The sequence below is a fragment of the Struthio camelus genome, chromosome 2, assembly GCF_040807025.1.
Source record: "Struthio camelus isolate bStrCam1 chromosome 2, bStrCam1.hap1, whole genome shotgun sequence".
NCBI classification, from domain to species: Eukaryota; Metazoa; Chordata; class Aves; order Struthioniformes; family Struthionidae; genus Struthio; species Struthio camelus.
The window spans coordinates 102,854,745-102,871,043 of NC_090943.1; the positions used below are offsets into that span (position 1 = coordinate 102,854,745).

General features: G+C 45.6%; 1 protein-coding gene across 16 annotated transcripts in view; it reads right to left on the bottom strand.

Moving 5' to 3' along the window:
* The window catches only part of RREB1 (ras responsive element binding protein 1), a 127,714-nt gene that overhangs the window by 17,969 nt on the left and 93,446 nt on the right, over positions 1-16,299 (bottom strand). For all 16 annotated transcript variants that reach the window (XM_068931909.1, XM_068931921.1, XM_068931911.1 and 13 more), the window contains 2 exons: positions 9,214-9,403; positions 4,633-7,372 (listed from right to left, as the gene is read on the bottom strand). In XM_068931909.1, coding sequence (XP_068788010.1) covers positions 4,633-7,372; positions 9,214-9,403 — 2,930 coding nt within the window. The remainder of the gene's footprint in view (positions 1-4,632; positions 7,373-9,213; positions 9,404-16,299) is intronic.

Consider the following 16,299-nt stretch of genomic DNA (forward strand, 5'->3'; position numbering starts at 1 on the left):
ACCTGTCACAACCAAAGTCTTGTCCTGTTCTGTTTCAATGGAAAAAAACCCTCATTTCCCTGGTCAAAGGTGACCAGCTATGCTATTGCACATAGCTTGCAAAAGGCTATTGCAGTCTCCTCAACAACCGCCTCTCCCCTGAGATGTCTATCACACGTGCGAATTTGAGGCAATTTCCATCAAAGCCAGCGGGCACCCTTCAGTGGAATCCAGTCCCACATGCTGAATGATCAATCACTTCCCTACAGGGAAAAGTTGTTCATGTCTGTAATTCATTTAAATAACTAAAAGAAGGGAAGAGATCAAGCACAGGAAGAGCTGAAAGAAAAGCCAGCATCATGCAGTGGAACGAGGAAAGCAGGCTGCAAGACGTCTTTGTGACGAAGAAAGCGACTGTGATGATGGTTACTTGTAAAAGGAGATCAGCTCCTGTCAAACCTTCCCCCTCAAGCCCAAAACCCTTAAACTCACACAACCCTCCCCGCCACCACCACCAAACAGCAGTCTCTCTCTGGCATGACTCTGTGAGCACTTTTCTCACTTTAATCTTCCACAAGTTGGTGCTGTTTTAATCCACTGAGGCTACAGGAGGGATTCCCCGCAAGTGCAAGAGACATCTCAGAGAGGCTGCGTTTCTTTCTCATTTTCTTTCCGTGCCAAGACAACTTTTTTAAAAAGTGTCAAGGCACTGCTTTTTGTTGGCTCACAAGTCACTTTCTTTTCAGATGCCAGCTAAGTCAACCATAAATGTATGGTTATGAGTACTACCGCCTTCTACACTTCTATGCGGCTGCATTCACAATGCAAATACAAAACAGAACTGCAAAAGTTGAGCAGAAATCCTTTTGCTCCGTGATAGCCCAATTCTTTTCCACGTTTCTCTTCAAGCATGCAATGACAGGATTAGCTGGGGATTAATTACTTGAAACTCAACCTGCATCTCAGCTCACAATTTTCGCATATTTTCAGATTTTAAAACTTTCATATCAACAAAATACTTGTCATACAGACCAGTACTTTAAACAGATAAGATGTTCTTCTTTCTACATATGCATCCTGGTTGGAAGTCTCAAATCCCAAACAGAAATCTTGTTTACTGTGCAATCTCCAATCCCCCCCCACCTTCACCTCCCTGTTACAGAATTATTCCCAAACGGACCAGACTGCTGCCCAAAGCCTCAACTTTAGAGACACTGAAAACCAAAAATCACACAAAAAAGCAGTATTTCTGGCTGCTCATATGGCCTCTCTTGATAGCAACTGCTCTTCTGATAGAACATACTTACTCACTGGAAGGTAACCTAATCAGCTAGTTTATTTTAAGTGCAACACGATTTATTTTTTATTAACTTTTTCCATATGAATGGTCATGGCTTGGATGAAAATACATCTGTGTCCATATATTGATTCAGAACTGACTGTAAAATTTGGTTAGCAACACAGCAGGATTATTCTGGGCTGGATACTTCAGGGAAGCCAAACCCTGAAGGGAACTTTTTTAGTATAAAAGGGCATCTAAACATTCACAGTGTACAAAAAGATCATCCCTTCATTAATATCCCTCCTGCCATTGTAGTCCTACTGGAAGTGTATTGTTACTTTTTAACATCTGTCCTTACCATGGTACAGAGCTCTACAATTTTATTTTGACTTAGGTCCTATAAACAAAGAATATAAACTCCTCTAGCCTTTTTACTACTTTTTACTACTTGTGTCCTCCCATCAAATGGGGACACATTAGGTTTATTTTTATTTATTTACAGATATTTTCTTGTCAATTTCATTTCTGTGTTAAGTATTTATTTTGCATCTCTGGCAAGCCAATACGTACCTGTTAAAAAAAAAAAAATCTACTGTTAAATCTCACTTCTACAACAATAATTCTGGATCAAACGTGATCTGGCAGCATCTCTGAAAATCTCAAGTGATTTTCTGTGAACAGATTTAGGTTATCTACAACTAGCATACGTTAGATGCCACTGGGGTCAAAATAGGCCATTATTTTCATTTTATGTTAAACCTAGTCAAATGCACATACTGTAAAAGGAGCAGAACGAACTGCATCATCTGCAGGACGCATCCTGTTTGTTGCTCTTTACTTTGGGATGAGAATGAAAAAAGTCGAGAGCAGGAGAAAAGAGCAAAAAAGGCAAAGTTTGTTGAACACAGAAGAGCAAAACAAACAATAAAGACATCAAGAGAAAGAAAGGTATTAAAAAGCAAGTGTTCGAGCATGTTCAAATAAAACACAGGTACAACGTATAAAAAACAGCTATGCCAAATTCCCAGTGCCCCACTTGTGAGCTTTGCATGTGTATGCTTTTCCAGGACTCCCAGCTATCCCGTTCACACCATGTATCTCTCTCTCTCCCCAAGTCAGGTAACAGCCATCAAGCCCAAACAGTAAAATTCCCATTTTCCCTTTGCAATACAACTACGTAGATAGAATTTTCTCCTGACTCCTTTTAAAAACCAGAGCTTTCTAACAAATCACTTCTCATTCAATAGGTGGGGGGAGAAAAAGCGTGTTGTACTAGGGCTTCTCTGCACTGTAGATGTCTCTGTCAGAAAACTGACCCACCCAGCCCAAACACAAACCCAACAAACTGTTGTATCTCACAGCTGCCAAACCCCTCCTACACCACCTTACAGCCATCACAACACCCCAGGGCTCACTCCACCTGAATGCATCCCAGTACTTGCTTTGGCACCACCTTTCTGCCCTAAATCTCCTCTGTCTTCCTGTCTTACCCTTCCCTGTCCCCTTCAGTTTCATCTACCCTGCCGCCGCAGGGGAGCTGCTGCAGACTCCTAGTTTAGGAGCAGAATACAAGCATCACCTGAAAGGAGATGATGCCCCAAGGACACGCAAAGTTTGCTGTGGGCTGGTTCTCCAGCACCAAGACTCCCTCAACACTGCTCTAATGATGATCAGAAAGAGCTCGATATTAGCACTGCCAGAGCGCACCAACCTGAATCTGAATGGCTTACTGCAGTCACTGTAGCATCACCAAAACCCGGACCTGCACCGAGGGCTCCATCCCTGCTACTGCCACAGTTGCCAGCTTTCCCCCTGGGCATTGCAGCGCAGGCTTTCTGAAAAGATGGTGCCTCCTTCCAAGCCCGGTGGCGGTAGGGGAGACTAGTTCTACCGGTATAACTCATGGCTGAGTGCGTTTTTCCTGTCTTCATGAAGGGTTTAACCAGCGCTGCTACCTTGGAAGTCTGCCATCCCCACAAGCAGGTCAAACCCCTTAGTCCGGGCAAAGCCTCTCTCTATTGTTTTCTGCCTCATGAACAGACTGCTGCCTTCTTCAGTAACTGTATATTTTTTTGGAGGGTAGGGAATTAGAAAACAATTGATCCGAATAAAGAGCTCTCCTTCACCACTGAAAGCAAACTGTATGCTTAACAAGATGAAATAATTCGGTCTGTGCAGGCCAGAAAACAATAGCCTCACTGTTGCACTGATACCTTGCAAGTTATGTCCCCACGTCACCCAAAGCAAACTGTGATACAGACTGCTCTACAGTTCAGATTCCCTTTAAATTTCTTAGCTAACCTCTTTTACCTCTTCAGTCTTCCCTCTTCAGTAGAGGCGCATGGATCAGTTGCTTCATAAAACCTCAATTCCTTCAAAAAACTGAAGTTATCTTATCTCTTATGAGGCTGTACTCAATTCCCAGAAGTTTCTTAAAAACATCCCTGGCTTTTATTCCTCATGCCACGAGTTGAGATTTCACAATGAAGAGACAAATAAGAGAAGAACTGTGACTGACTTAAAGAGGTGTAATAAAAAGTAGAGCTTTGTTCTCTTTCTTTCTCTCCTGAAGCAGGGTGAGAATCTGCTGATTTACTATAACATGGGTGGAAAAAGGAGTGAACTTGAAATCAGCACAGCATTCAATGCAGTATTTCTTTTATAGCAAAGAACGAAAAATAATCCCAAACCTAAAATAACCCTCCCATTCCTCCTTTTTGTTTATACCAGGTTTGAACCTAGTTACAGTGGCACAATATTAAAGATTCCATATACATCTTTATGCCTTAGGGCATAAGCCCACTGTTAGTTGTCTAACATAAGGAAGAAACACTTCCTAGAGGCAACCTACTATGTTAATGTTCAGGATGATACTTCTTGCATCCCCCTTCTTTGATCTGTCAAATAAAAGCTACCACAAGAAAAAAATGCATTACAGTATTTTATTTTCCTTCCACAATTCTATACTTATTTACTCTCATTTTTATGGATCTTTATATCATTACTGAAGTAGACAGCCAGCCACTGGAAGCAGCCAAGCAAACCACGTAAGGTACAATGAAATACGCAATACACACGTTCACCTTCAAGATAAGACAAGAATAATGGAAAACCTGAAACCAAATTCTTTTCCCAGCTAGGCTAAATAACTCCACTGAAGTCAAATGAGTTTTAGCAGGTTTGCCCTAATGTAATTAACACCACCACAGTACCACAGCAACAGCTGAGGATCTGCAAAATAGTGAAGAATACTATGCAGGCATCAGGAAGAAAGGACCATCCCTCCACAAGGAGGCCCTTTCTACTGCAGCTCCACGAGGAAAATCCTCAGGGGCTGCAGTCTACCCTATAGCAGCACAAGGCTCTCTTACCTGTGTGAGTGAGCATGTGCCGCTGCAGGGAACTTGCCCATGGAAAGACTCGAGGACAGTAACGACAGGGGATTTTTTGCAGGCAGTCTGAGTAAGCGTTCCTCTTCCCTCTCAGCAGCTTATCTTCGGTAGTCTCCTTCTCATCCTCACTTGTTCCATTTCTGCCACTTTCTTCCTTGAAATTGTCAGTGGACTGCAGAAAAGGGCTAAATTTATTAGTGTCTGTGGTAGCCAGCATCTTCTCGATGCTGGCAAACTCCCCACTTGACTCCAGATCCACACCACTGCTGAGTTTAGGCTTATTTTTCGTTCCTTTCTTCCTACCCCTCTTCTTAGCCAACCCAGCATCAGCAACGGGAGACTTTTCTGGATCACACGCCTGAGTCAGGTCACTGGGAAGGCTGGAGTCTTTCTGGATGGCGGTCACGATTGTCGCTTTTACTTTGGTGTTCCCTGATTTGTCACACCCAGTGGAGCTGCTCGCTGCCTTGGGACTGGCATCTGCAGACTCCGTTTTCAGCAAAGCGGGAGCAGAAGACACAGATGAAATGATCTGTGCAATGGAAGCCAGCGGTGGCAGCTCTTTAGTTACTGGAGGCTTTGGCAAGAGAGGTGGCGGTGGCTTAGGCCTCAAGGGTCTCAGCAAGGCAGAATTGCCAAGGAGAGCTGGGGAAATGATCGGGACAGTCAAATGCAATGAACCTTTCAGTGGCTGGGAATGTCCGACAGCCCTGTTTTTCTCTGGGTTCCCATTGGCGCCAAAGGCCAGCGGGCACTGCTGACAGTTATAAGGTTTATCACTGTTCCCAGAAGAAGCCAGCTCTTGTTTCCTGGCTTCGTTTGGGACATCATCTTTATCTTTCTTCAGGGCTTTGGGGATGGACAGGTCGATGGGCTCCATGGAACAGTCGTAGAGGGACAGGGGAGAAGAGCCAAATAGGTTCTCCTGCTTCACTTGCACGGCACTCAGGTTTTTGTTCTTCTGAGAGAAATCCAATGGCTCGTCAAAATCCATTGGGAAGTTGCCTGCAGGTTCAAGTTTGATGGGAACGTGAGATGGAGTCCCAAGCAAGAAGCCATTCTGTGGCTCCAGGAAAGGCGTGATGGGCTTGCGGTCTATGTAAGTGCTGTCATCCAATAAAGGAGGGTCTGTCTGGCTCTCCTGGGCGCTGCAGTCCACTGCCAAGATATAATTCTCAATCTCCCTTTCTTGCACATGCAAGTGCTGCTTGAGGATATGGTGAATGCAGTTCCTCTTGGCTGAAAAGGCAGTGCCACACTCCTTGCACTCAAATGGCTTCTTCTTCTGGCAGCCACTGTGCGTCCTCATGTGGATGCGGAGGGCCCGGTAATGCTTCAGGTCCTCACCACACAGCTTGCACACGGTGTCTGGGGAGCAGAAGGCATCCACCATCTCTGCAGCATTGCTGGTGACATATTCAATGTTCTTCTCTATATCCTTCCTGGTCACTTTGAGGTGCTTCTTTCGCAGGTGCCTCTCGCAATTGGCCTTCACTGTGAATGGGTAGTGGCAGATTTTACAGATGTAAGGCCTCTCCCCGCTGTGCGTCCGCAGGTGCCGAATCAGTGCTGCCTTGTCCGCTGCGATGTAGTCACAGATGTTGCACTGGTATGGGGAAATACCCAAGTGAGAGCGGATGTGAGCCCTCAGGACACCAGAGAAGGCAAACACCTGGTCACAAAATCGGCACGGGTACAAGACTTTCCTCATGGTCGGGGCCTTCTTATTTGCTGCCCCCGCAATGATGGCTTTGAGGTCCCCTTCTGTCACCTCCTGCTTGATCTTGGCTTCCATGCTCAGAGGCAGGAGAGCTTCAATGATGCTGTCCTGCTCCAGCTGTGTCTTCATCTCATGCTGAGTTAAAGGCTCTACTTTGGGTTGGAGGAGCAACTGTGAGGAAGGACTCGATTTGGCTCCCGGCTGGGGGAGGTGGGAGTTGGAGGAGGACTCCACTGAGTTCTTGATCAGCCTCAGAGGCGGCGGTGGGAGGCTTGGGCTGATGCAGCCAGGCGAGGCTTGCTGGGCACTGATAAGGGGAGGAGGCGTAGAGGTCGCGACGACTGTTCGGGGCGTTACTAAAGGCTTTGGCTTCAGTGGTGGCATATGCTTGAAAATGGACTGCACAGGGACAGAAGGTGCCTTAGAAAGTGGAGGAAGACTGATCTGAGGAGGAGCGGAAGAAGCCATCTTCAAGATCTGCTGAATGTCAGCCAGCTCAATAGCAGACTCATTGGAGATGGGTTTCACCACAATACTGCTGTCAGGCTGGATAATAAAACCCTTCTGGAACGGCTGCAGTGAGAGGAGCTTTATGTTCTCTTTTGTAGGGGGAAGGACTGGAATCGACCCTCCCATAGAGGCAGCTTCCAGAGGAGAGAGGCTGAGCAGGCCGGCGCTGCCGGGTTCCTGAGGTAGGTTACTCTTCAGTGCTCTGAGCCGCATTTCTTGGACCTCGTCTTGCGTATCGTCCTCCTGCTTGACAAACTTGATGTCTTTGGTGTACTGTAGGCCCAAGGATGCCATGAAGGCTTTCTGGTCTGGGTTCTCACTGGGTGGGGCTGCAGACTGTGGCTTGTGCTTGTCTTTTCCCTGATCCACCACGTGGGTGTCCGTGTGCAGTTTGAGCGCTGATAGCATGGGGAATGCCTTGTTACATGTCTCGCAAATAAATCGATGGAATTCGCTGATGCACCTTCGCAAATTCGTTTCACACCAGACCTACAAGACAGGCAAAATTAAGGTAGTCAGCCTTAACATTTAGACATCTCAAACTAGCAAAGGCATGACATGCTGCCGCAAAAGAAAAACAGCTTTGCTCTGTCCTCTACCGCCCAAGTTAAGGAGTTTAGAGGAATCACCACCAATCTGGCACGGGGGTAGGTATTCCTGCTCCATAACCTTCAGCCAGCTAAGTCGTGTACCCAAATTAGGGGCTGATGCTCCAAAAGTTCCCTTCTGTAGGGACAAACTCCTTCAAAGGGCTATCCAGAGTCCTATTCAAACACATTTCTGCCCTGAACTGCCTTTCCAGAAATCTCTCCTCACTGACAGGACAGGAGCCTCAGCAGACCGTCCAGCTAACTTCAGTAAGTTGGACAATATGACTATCTTCTTTCGCTTTATTGCTACAAAGAAACTAGAAGGAAAGCAAACAGAAGCATCTGAGAATGCAAAACGAACCAAAAAGAACTTTCCCAAAAAACAGTAAGCCAAAAGCAAAGTCAAAAACATACAGAGGCTTTTAGTTAGTGGAGTCCAATTACATTTCTTCTCACAAGAAAAATACTGATCTTCACAAACGGATTTTATACCTCTTCCTGAAAATGATCACGAATCCAGATGCTGTATTTACATGCTACCCAGATAGCTCACGTGCTCCCCATCAAAGCAGAGCACCAGTGATAATTTAAGTTGAGGGCTGGCAGGATCTTTATATACTTTACACAGTTCATTCGGACTCTTTGTAGGTCTTGCCTCACAGTGCAAGCAGAATTATATTACAAAAAGGAAAAGCCCCAACATTTAACCTTTAATGGCTGCCATTAATTACAAATGAAACAAAACCAAGCTGTTAAAAAACATCCTCTCTTCTGAATATGTATTTTTTTCATCAAAATTCTACTAAAGTTACAGAATGACTTATACGCTCTCTGTGAGAAGTTTCGGGTATAACACCTTGTAGCCAGAAGAGCTAGAAATCAATGCTTTTAATTCAAGGAGAATAAGAAAAGTGTAGATGCTGAATAAGGACAGTCCTGCTGAAGCGTGCTGTTGATTTTTCTTTAAAAAAAACGAAAAAAAAAGAAAAAAAATATATATATATATCAGTAAGCAGCTTCATCCGGGCTCATAACAACTAAGGAAGGCAAGGTCCTACAAACTGAAGGAGGAACAGTATCATCCAGTACAGAACTTTACAGTCTCAGAATATATTTTCACACTGCCCCCCTGCCTTGCCCCAGCCACTTCCCCACAGAGATGTAAAACCTTCAGACCTTGTGGAAGGGATGTAGTGGAAAGGTGCTTGGGGCACAGATCCGTGAAGAGGTCAGTCACTCTGGGGGACACCGTTTAGCAAGTAAGGTGACTTTCCAAAGATTTGAGGATAAAAATCTTTCAAACCACAACTACATCCTTGCTACAGTAAATTAAAATAAATAATGCTTTCCCTACCATGCATCCTCCTTAGAGGTTTTAGATGTGGAATGCTTTCAGGAAGGAGGGAGCTAATGGGTAGGCTGGGAGGGGCCAGGATCTAGCAACACAGCTATCTTCCTTTAAAATAGTTTTATAGACCTTTACACCAATAGCTATCCACTAGAATGCTCAAAAAAAACCAGAAAATGAAAAAAGAAAAGATGAAAAAAGATGAAAAAAGAAAAAAGGAAGGAGAGAAAGGTTTGAAGCTTAGGCAGACACAACCTAGCAGTAACACTACGTGCTTTCCACAGAACACTCTATACCCAGGCTCTGCCTCACTTAAGACAAATCTTTCAGTGAATTCAGAAGATATGCATTGTATCGTCCGGTATCTTAAAACTGTTAAGAACAAAGAGTACCTGAGAAATGCGGGGGAACTTCCTACAGGAGAAGTCCGTGAATCCCAAATCATGGAAGCCTGCTGGGATCGAAGGATTGCTCTGAATGAAAGGCTTTCCTGTGGGGTCTCTGGGAAGCTGCTTGTGGATGACCGCGTTATGGCGCAGTAAGCCCCGATGAGTACGAAAGGTAATACAACAGATGTCACACCTGGAAAGCAAAGGAATAAAATGACTTACTGACTGCTGTAAGTTTTAAGAGCATTTTTCTCACATTAGGCCAGTCTCCTTCCTCTCACCCCAGGATACTAGGAACCTGCTAAATGCAGAATGGAGCCGCAGCATGTCAAAAACCTGTCATCACAGAAAGGCCATTTTAATCATAGGCACTTTTTTTTTTTTAAACCAGTTTCTGGCTATTAAGTTCATTGGAAGTTCAAAGAACGCAGCACAGTAGAACTGAATGTCACGCGGGACAGACGGTGAAATAAGAGCTGAAACTGCAGCATTTTGACAGTCTTCCCATTTTCTGCCAAAAAATACTGCATTGGCTTTGCAACGTTTCGTTTTCCTGAATTTTTAATAAAAATTATTATTAAAATAAAAGAGATTAAAGGAAAGGCTAAATCAATCCTAAATAGCAATCAGCTGCAAAGGTGTAAAAACTGCCCTTTAAAATTACTGCTCAAAACATGCTACCAAACACAGCTCAAATACCTGTGTACGCATTTGTTTCAAATGTTCGTACTATATTTCCCCTTCCATAAACCTTCACTGATGTTTCTTAAAGCCGTTACAAGTAGTATACTTTCTTTAAAAGAAAAAAAAACCCACACAATAAAACTCTTTCCTCCCTCCTCCTTGAAGGGGAGGTGGGTCAGAGGAGGAACACCTGAAACAAGTTCAACACTTCTGACACTTCTACGCCCCTTTCCACAGCCACTGCGTCCCAAAGATAAATGCAGGAGCAGCGTCTTTTCATATCCACACCGTATGGCTATGATTTCTTGCTTTTCTTCAGTTCTCTTTCCAAATTCAGCTAAATGAGAGTATGTTACATAAAGCAGACTTAGGTTTAAAAAAAAAAAAAAAAAAAAACAGGCATTGGAAATGTAGCTATGCTACAGGCAATAAGGACTACATAGCAACATTTGGCCAACATGTCAGCAAAGGAAGTGTGTCACCTTTTAAATACCCAGGGTTTCAGCTCTGCGCCGTGACAGAGCTCCCAAGCCCAGCGCTGAAGGTTCACATCCACTCCGAGCTCGGCAAGCCGCTTTCAACAAGTGGCACGCAATTTCACTCAAAACGGGTCCTTGTGGTTACGGCTCCGATTTTTAACTAAAGCACGGGTTTCACAGAAGCAAATAACAGGGAACGCGAAGTAGTCTGATTTTGTCAGTGAGAACATTATTCGTGCTGGGAGCTTTTCACACGTCCGCGTCCCCTCCCGCCTTTCGCTCTCCCCACACCGCCTTTGCCCTCCACATCAAGGAAAAGGACATGTGCCTACTCATTAAAAAAACATCCTGCAATTAGAAATGTCCTCTGACAAAACCCTGAAACAACCGCCTCCCTGTCCTGTCCCTAACAAACTCCCATTGTTGTTCTTTTTATCACTACATAAACTTCCACAGACCTTTTTTAATTCCCTGAAAATGAAGAGATAATCGAGTCGCTCACAAAGCAATTGGACTCACAGACTCCGAGTGGTGAAAGACCCAAGTGTGAAGTATATGTAACACTGCCTTTGTTATCACGGTACACAGAAGGCTGGGACATAAATATTAGGCTCTGGAGCTTTAATCTGCTTTATCTCCCCTGTCAATTCACTTGCATCCTACCTTTACAACGATCGCCAGGCCAGCGTACGGCCTGCGTTCCATTAAATACAGAACCAAAGCCATTTACAAAGCAAACGTTTACTTAAAGAGATCTGCTAAACGTGACAGCAGTCTTTGGTCATGGTAGGGGGAACGCCAATACGCAGCGCTCGTTCGGTGTCAGGATTTGCGGCTCTCCTCCAGCCAGCTTGGCAACACCCAGTCCGTGATGCAGCGCTTTCGTCTTCAACGAAAACGCAAACTGGCAGCCACCAAAACCATGGGGGAAGGGGGGCATGAAGGGGTTAGAGCAGTCGCCTGAAGAACTCGCAGGCTACCGAAAGAAAATGTTTATGAAGTGGTGAAAAAGCCTAATGCGAAAGCAAACGGCGCTCCTGGCAAACTCTTCCGGGTACCTCGGCATATGAATGAACAGTGCTTGCAAGGCACGCGACACTCTGAAATGAAGCCTGGCCTCGTAATGCTGCTCATTACGTGAGTTGTGGTAGAGTCAAGAGACACCTCAACCATAGACACATTTGCTTTTGTATGTCAAGCTTGCGTTTCAGAGGCAGCAGAGGCCCCAAACACATCTCATCATGGCATCAGTCACATACGGGCAAGAGCCGCGTCTATAAGCGAACAAGGCAGCCATTATATACGCTGGGCACCAGCTCTGACAAGGGCTGGGCATTAAAAACAGTTTCTCAGAGAGACAGCGTGCAGGCTGGGGGCTGTTTCCGTACTCTTCGACAGCCAAATGAGCGCACCGACCGTGCTGCGAAGGGACATGCCCCCCCTGGGCATCAGCCGCGGTGCCCAGGGGATTCAGGCTGAGCGGGAGCCGGGGCTCCTCGGGCAAGCGGCCCGTCTGGCGCTCGCTGAGCCCCTCGGCTGCGTCGGCCGTCGGCAGGGCGAGGGACGGATCTGCAGCGCTCCTTGGTTCGGGGCTCCCATCAAAGGCAGCGCTCGAGATTCAGTCTTTCGGAGCAGAGACCTGTGCGAAAGACCTCCACAGTACACCTGTGCCAAGTATTATGCTTCAAGGCGGTAAAAATCTGCAATTCAAAAATGGTGTTTTCCATGCAAGGGGAACCCCTCCCTCATCCCCAAACTGTAATATTTCTTGGAAAAGGAATATGCATTTTCTATCTTTTATAATTCATAGAATTAAACATCTATCTTTTTCTCTTCCCTTTTTAGCCTTCTCTTTTTTTCCCCTTGTTGGAAGGGGACATGGAAGAAGCAAGAATAGAAAAAGAACCAGGGAAAGGATCAAACTTTTTCCATTTGGTCGATAACAAGCTCCTCGCTGAAAACAGAAACATCCAGACCAAACGTGCCTGCTATTTCAAGATACAGGCATTTTAGGGAACATCTGTTCACCGTGCCTGGACCCAGCATCCTCAGCTGGCGTTGCAGCGTAGGGGATGGCCGGACGGGTGACGGGTGCGGAGCCGTGCCCGGTGCTCCCCACCGGGAACCGCACGCCGACCACTCTGTGCTCCTGGCCCTTCCACCGCAGGAGCGCAAACCTCGGCAAGGAGCCAGTGGAGGAGGCTCCCGGGACATAAAAGCTGTGTTGCGCTGCGCGTGCAACCATGCTTCAGCTGGGGAAGCTGATGGAAAAGCAGCAGGAAAAGCTGCCGCGGGAGCACCGGGAGCAGCCTCCATCAGCCAACGTGCCTCTGAGGCACCTCGCGCCCAAGCCGCTCGCCGAGGACGGCCACGGTCACTGCACCGCTGCTCCCGATGCTGCGGGGCTGCCCAGCCACCGGCTCCCAAGGCCTCTCCGGATTCGCAAACCTTGCTTGGGCTTGTCAGCCTTCCTTGTGGCTTCAAACAAAAATACGCAGACCGTTTGCCCAACTGCATGCACCATCCTATTTTTACTTTTTTTGCCTGCATGTGTTTCTTTGCTCAGTTCCCTCCCCCACATCTCGAGTAGCAAGGGAGCCTGAGTTTTCTCCAAATAACGTTAAATGAGCTTTGAATACAATTAGCCCTGCAAAGGTAGACATGCATGCGAACCGACATCAAGGAAAGCTTACAGGTACTGAGCTTCAAAACCTAACTAGTTACGACAAGCACCGTGTTATGTTGACAAACGCTTGTATTAATTTAAAATGGAACAAATTGCCAAGCCTAACAACTGGAAATTTAAAAACATTTTAAGGAAGCCTAACAATTTCTGTTTTGTCATCAGTACTATCTTCCATCTTTAAATAGTAACAATATCTACTTTTTTTTTTTTTTTAATCTAGAAACGCAGTCCAAGAAGCAAGAGAAAGGCATCCTAGGTGGTACGACCATTTTTTTCATCTTAAGTTGCCTTGAAAAAGCAGTTACATAAATGTGGAAATTCTGAAAAGTCCAGTATAAAGCAAATAAAGCAACTGAAACATATGGTAATACTTCGCTCGTGATGAACTTAAAAAACAACCCCCCCCTCCACAATTTCACAAGTCTGCCCGTGCGTAGTGCCAAGTCAAACAAGGATGCTACGACTCCAGAAGACAGAGATGGGAACAGGTTCTGATGGGGTTGCCAGAATACATAGAGCAATGGCTCAACACCTGAGCAGAAATAAAAGCCCTGTACTTGCACAGTAAGTTTCCAGATGTGCCAAAAAAAAGGCTGCTGTATTATCATGCGATAGCTAGTCTTGGCCAGAGTTTCCCATTTTTCTATAAATATGATTGCAGAGCAGAGAGAAGAAAGCTGCTCAGTTCCAAACAGAGATTCAATTATAAGCAAAAGGGAAAAACTGCAGTTAATAGCTAAGGCTGTTTTCAAACGAGCTTCTTTCTCAAATACCTTTTCCCTTGTACATTCACACCTGTACAGAGTGGACGTAGTACTAGGATTCTGGCTCCCTAGCAGAGGGGTACAAAACAAGTGGGTGAGAAAACAGAACTGATAAAATGCAAAAGCAGATCCGTAATATAACTGGGCAATGACGGTGCAATGACCAGGCTGACCTTGGTGCTCAGTCCACATATCACACCAGATGAGTCTGTTTAATTATTACTATACTATTGCACCTTAAAAAAAAATGTAGAAGTAAACAAGGCATCTATGTAAAAACACACCATTAAAAAGCTTTCTACTAAAAATAAATTAATATTCTTGAAATTTGAAATACTAGGATACAAAAGCACTTTAACATGCCTTAAGAAATAGTCAGTCCTTTGTGTAGCTTGCTCCAGAGGCAAGCCAGGATTTGCTACACTTACGACAAGCAGCACCTATGCAGGAAAAGTTTATATAAGCAATGCCTATTCCTTTGGATTACACTCTCCTCTGAGCCAATTCCAATTTGTCAGCAATGTAAATAGCTTTTTTTTGTTGGTTTGCTTTAAAAGAAAAGGAATGACATTTTGGAGAGGAAATGCAGAGCCAAATTTTAAGCTAAATTCTTCAGTCTTGACTCCGATTAGGGATAGTGCAGTCAAAGAGCAAAGGCTCCTAATTTCATCCTTCTAAACGTTATATTTCAGTAGTCAAGACTCTTCAAATGCCAAGTATTTATATCCACCGTTCTGTTACCAAAAGACTAAACAAACGTTGTGCTCTGCGTTACCTGGGACTCAGGATGGTAAAAGGGAAAACGGTATTTAACATTCTGGTATTTATACATCTGAACCCATGCCGGAGCAGACCACACCTGGAATTCCCACACATACATGCAGCTCACTAACACCATGTTGCTGGAATTACGCAAGTTAACAAATAAAAACAGTGTTAGTTTCCAGACCTTATCCAAAATAAAAAACTTGACACTATTTTGTTCCTTTCCAGTCTGCGCTCTTGAACGCTCGCCGCAGACAGAACCAAGGGCAGCAAGGCTAGGGCGAACCACACAGTTAACGCCGTTGAATCACGAAACTCCTCCCACTCGTCGCCAGTACGTATCACACACAAATTTCCACTGTCGTCGTTATTATTCCGCTTTCTGTCTCGCATCACTTGTACAATTAAAGTAGCTCTGCCTAAGCAAAAATTGCCTAAGCAAATTTTGCGTAGCTCTGCAAATCTCACGATAACCTAAAAACCAACCCCCCTCCCGCCCCCCTAAAAAAACGGGCAGAAGAAAAAGATGGGCAATTTCCTCCAGCTGACCTCCTGCCCGCAACAGGGAGGGGAGCAGCCTCCCGGGCTCGTCCCCGGCACCCTGCGCTGCACAGAAGGCTCACGAGGAAGGGGAGACGGAGAAAGGGCAGTTTTAAAACATAAGGGCTTTCATCACCTATGAAGAAAAACTAACAAGCTACAGACATATTCCCCCTTCAGGAGAGCGTTTCTCTACTTCTCTCACTTCTCTCAGGGGAAGGCGGAGCAAGGGAGATGGGGAAGAGCAAATCGGTTTCTGCTCCTGTGCAATCCCACCCAGCTCCAGATATTCATCTGCTTTTGGACAAAAACCCCTTCCTGGCCTCCAACCCCCCAGGCCCTGGGAAATAACGCCCAACAGCTGCACTCATCTCTCCCACTTGCTGCAGACGAGTGATGGGAGAGCCAAAACTGCACGCGGCACAGCAGCACGCTGAGCAAAACTGCCGAGCACGACGGGCCGGAGAGAGGCTTCCCTTTCGTGGCGCGTAGGGGCTGCAGCCCAGCACCCGAGGATTTTGACGCATGCTGCTTCAATTAGTCATCAAAGGTGGGGCTTTTTAAACTTCTCCTCCCTCCTGCCTCCTCGCTGGCGGTCCGAGACTTTGCTGTCACCGTGTCCCGTGTCCCGTTGCTCCCTTTAATCCTCCCCCTCAAAGAAGCCGCCCTTGGGTGTAGCAACGGGTGAAACCACTGCACCAGACCTATTTATGGAGGGATGCTTAGCCAGGGCATGATGCGACGTGTGCTCCAAAAGCTGCACTTTGGTCCAGGCGAGAGAAGTATCATGCCAGAGCCAGCACAGCTCTCATACAAACCGGGGAGATGTGCTTCAGAAGCCTGCTGGCATGCTGCAGTCAGTGCTAGTGCTGGCATACCATGACTCCCACAGTCACAGTAAGTCAAGTGAAGTAGACTGCTTCGCAATCAGAAAAAAAAAAAAAAAAAGTCATAAGTCATTCTCGGAACAACTATCAATCCGTGACACGTTTTGACTTTCTTTTCTGATTTTCTTTGCTCGCACACAGAGAAGATTCCACTTTTTCCTAACAATATAATGAATTGTATGCACCAGCAACAACTCAGCGCTGCCAGATTTTAACACCTCTGCCCCAGTGGAACAGTAGCTTACTCCACCATGTATTTCAACAGAATAAACACGTAACTAAGA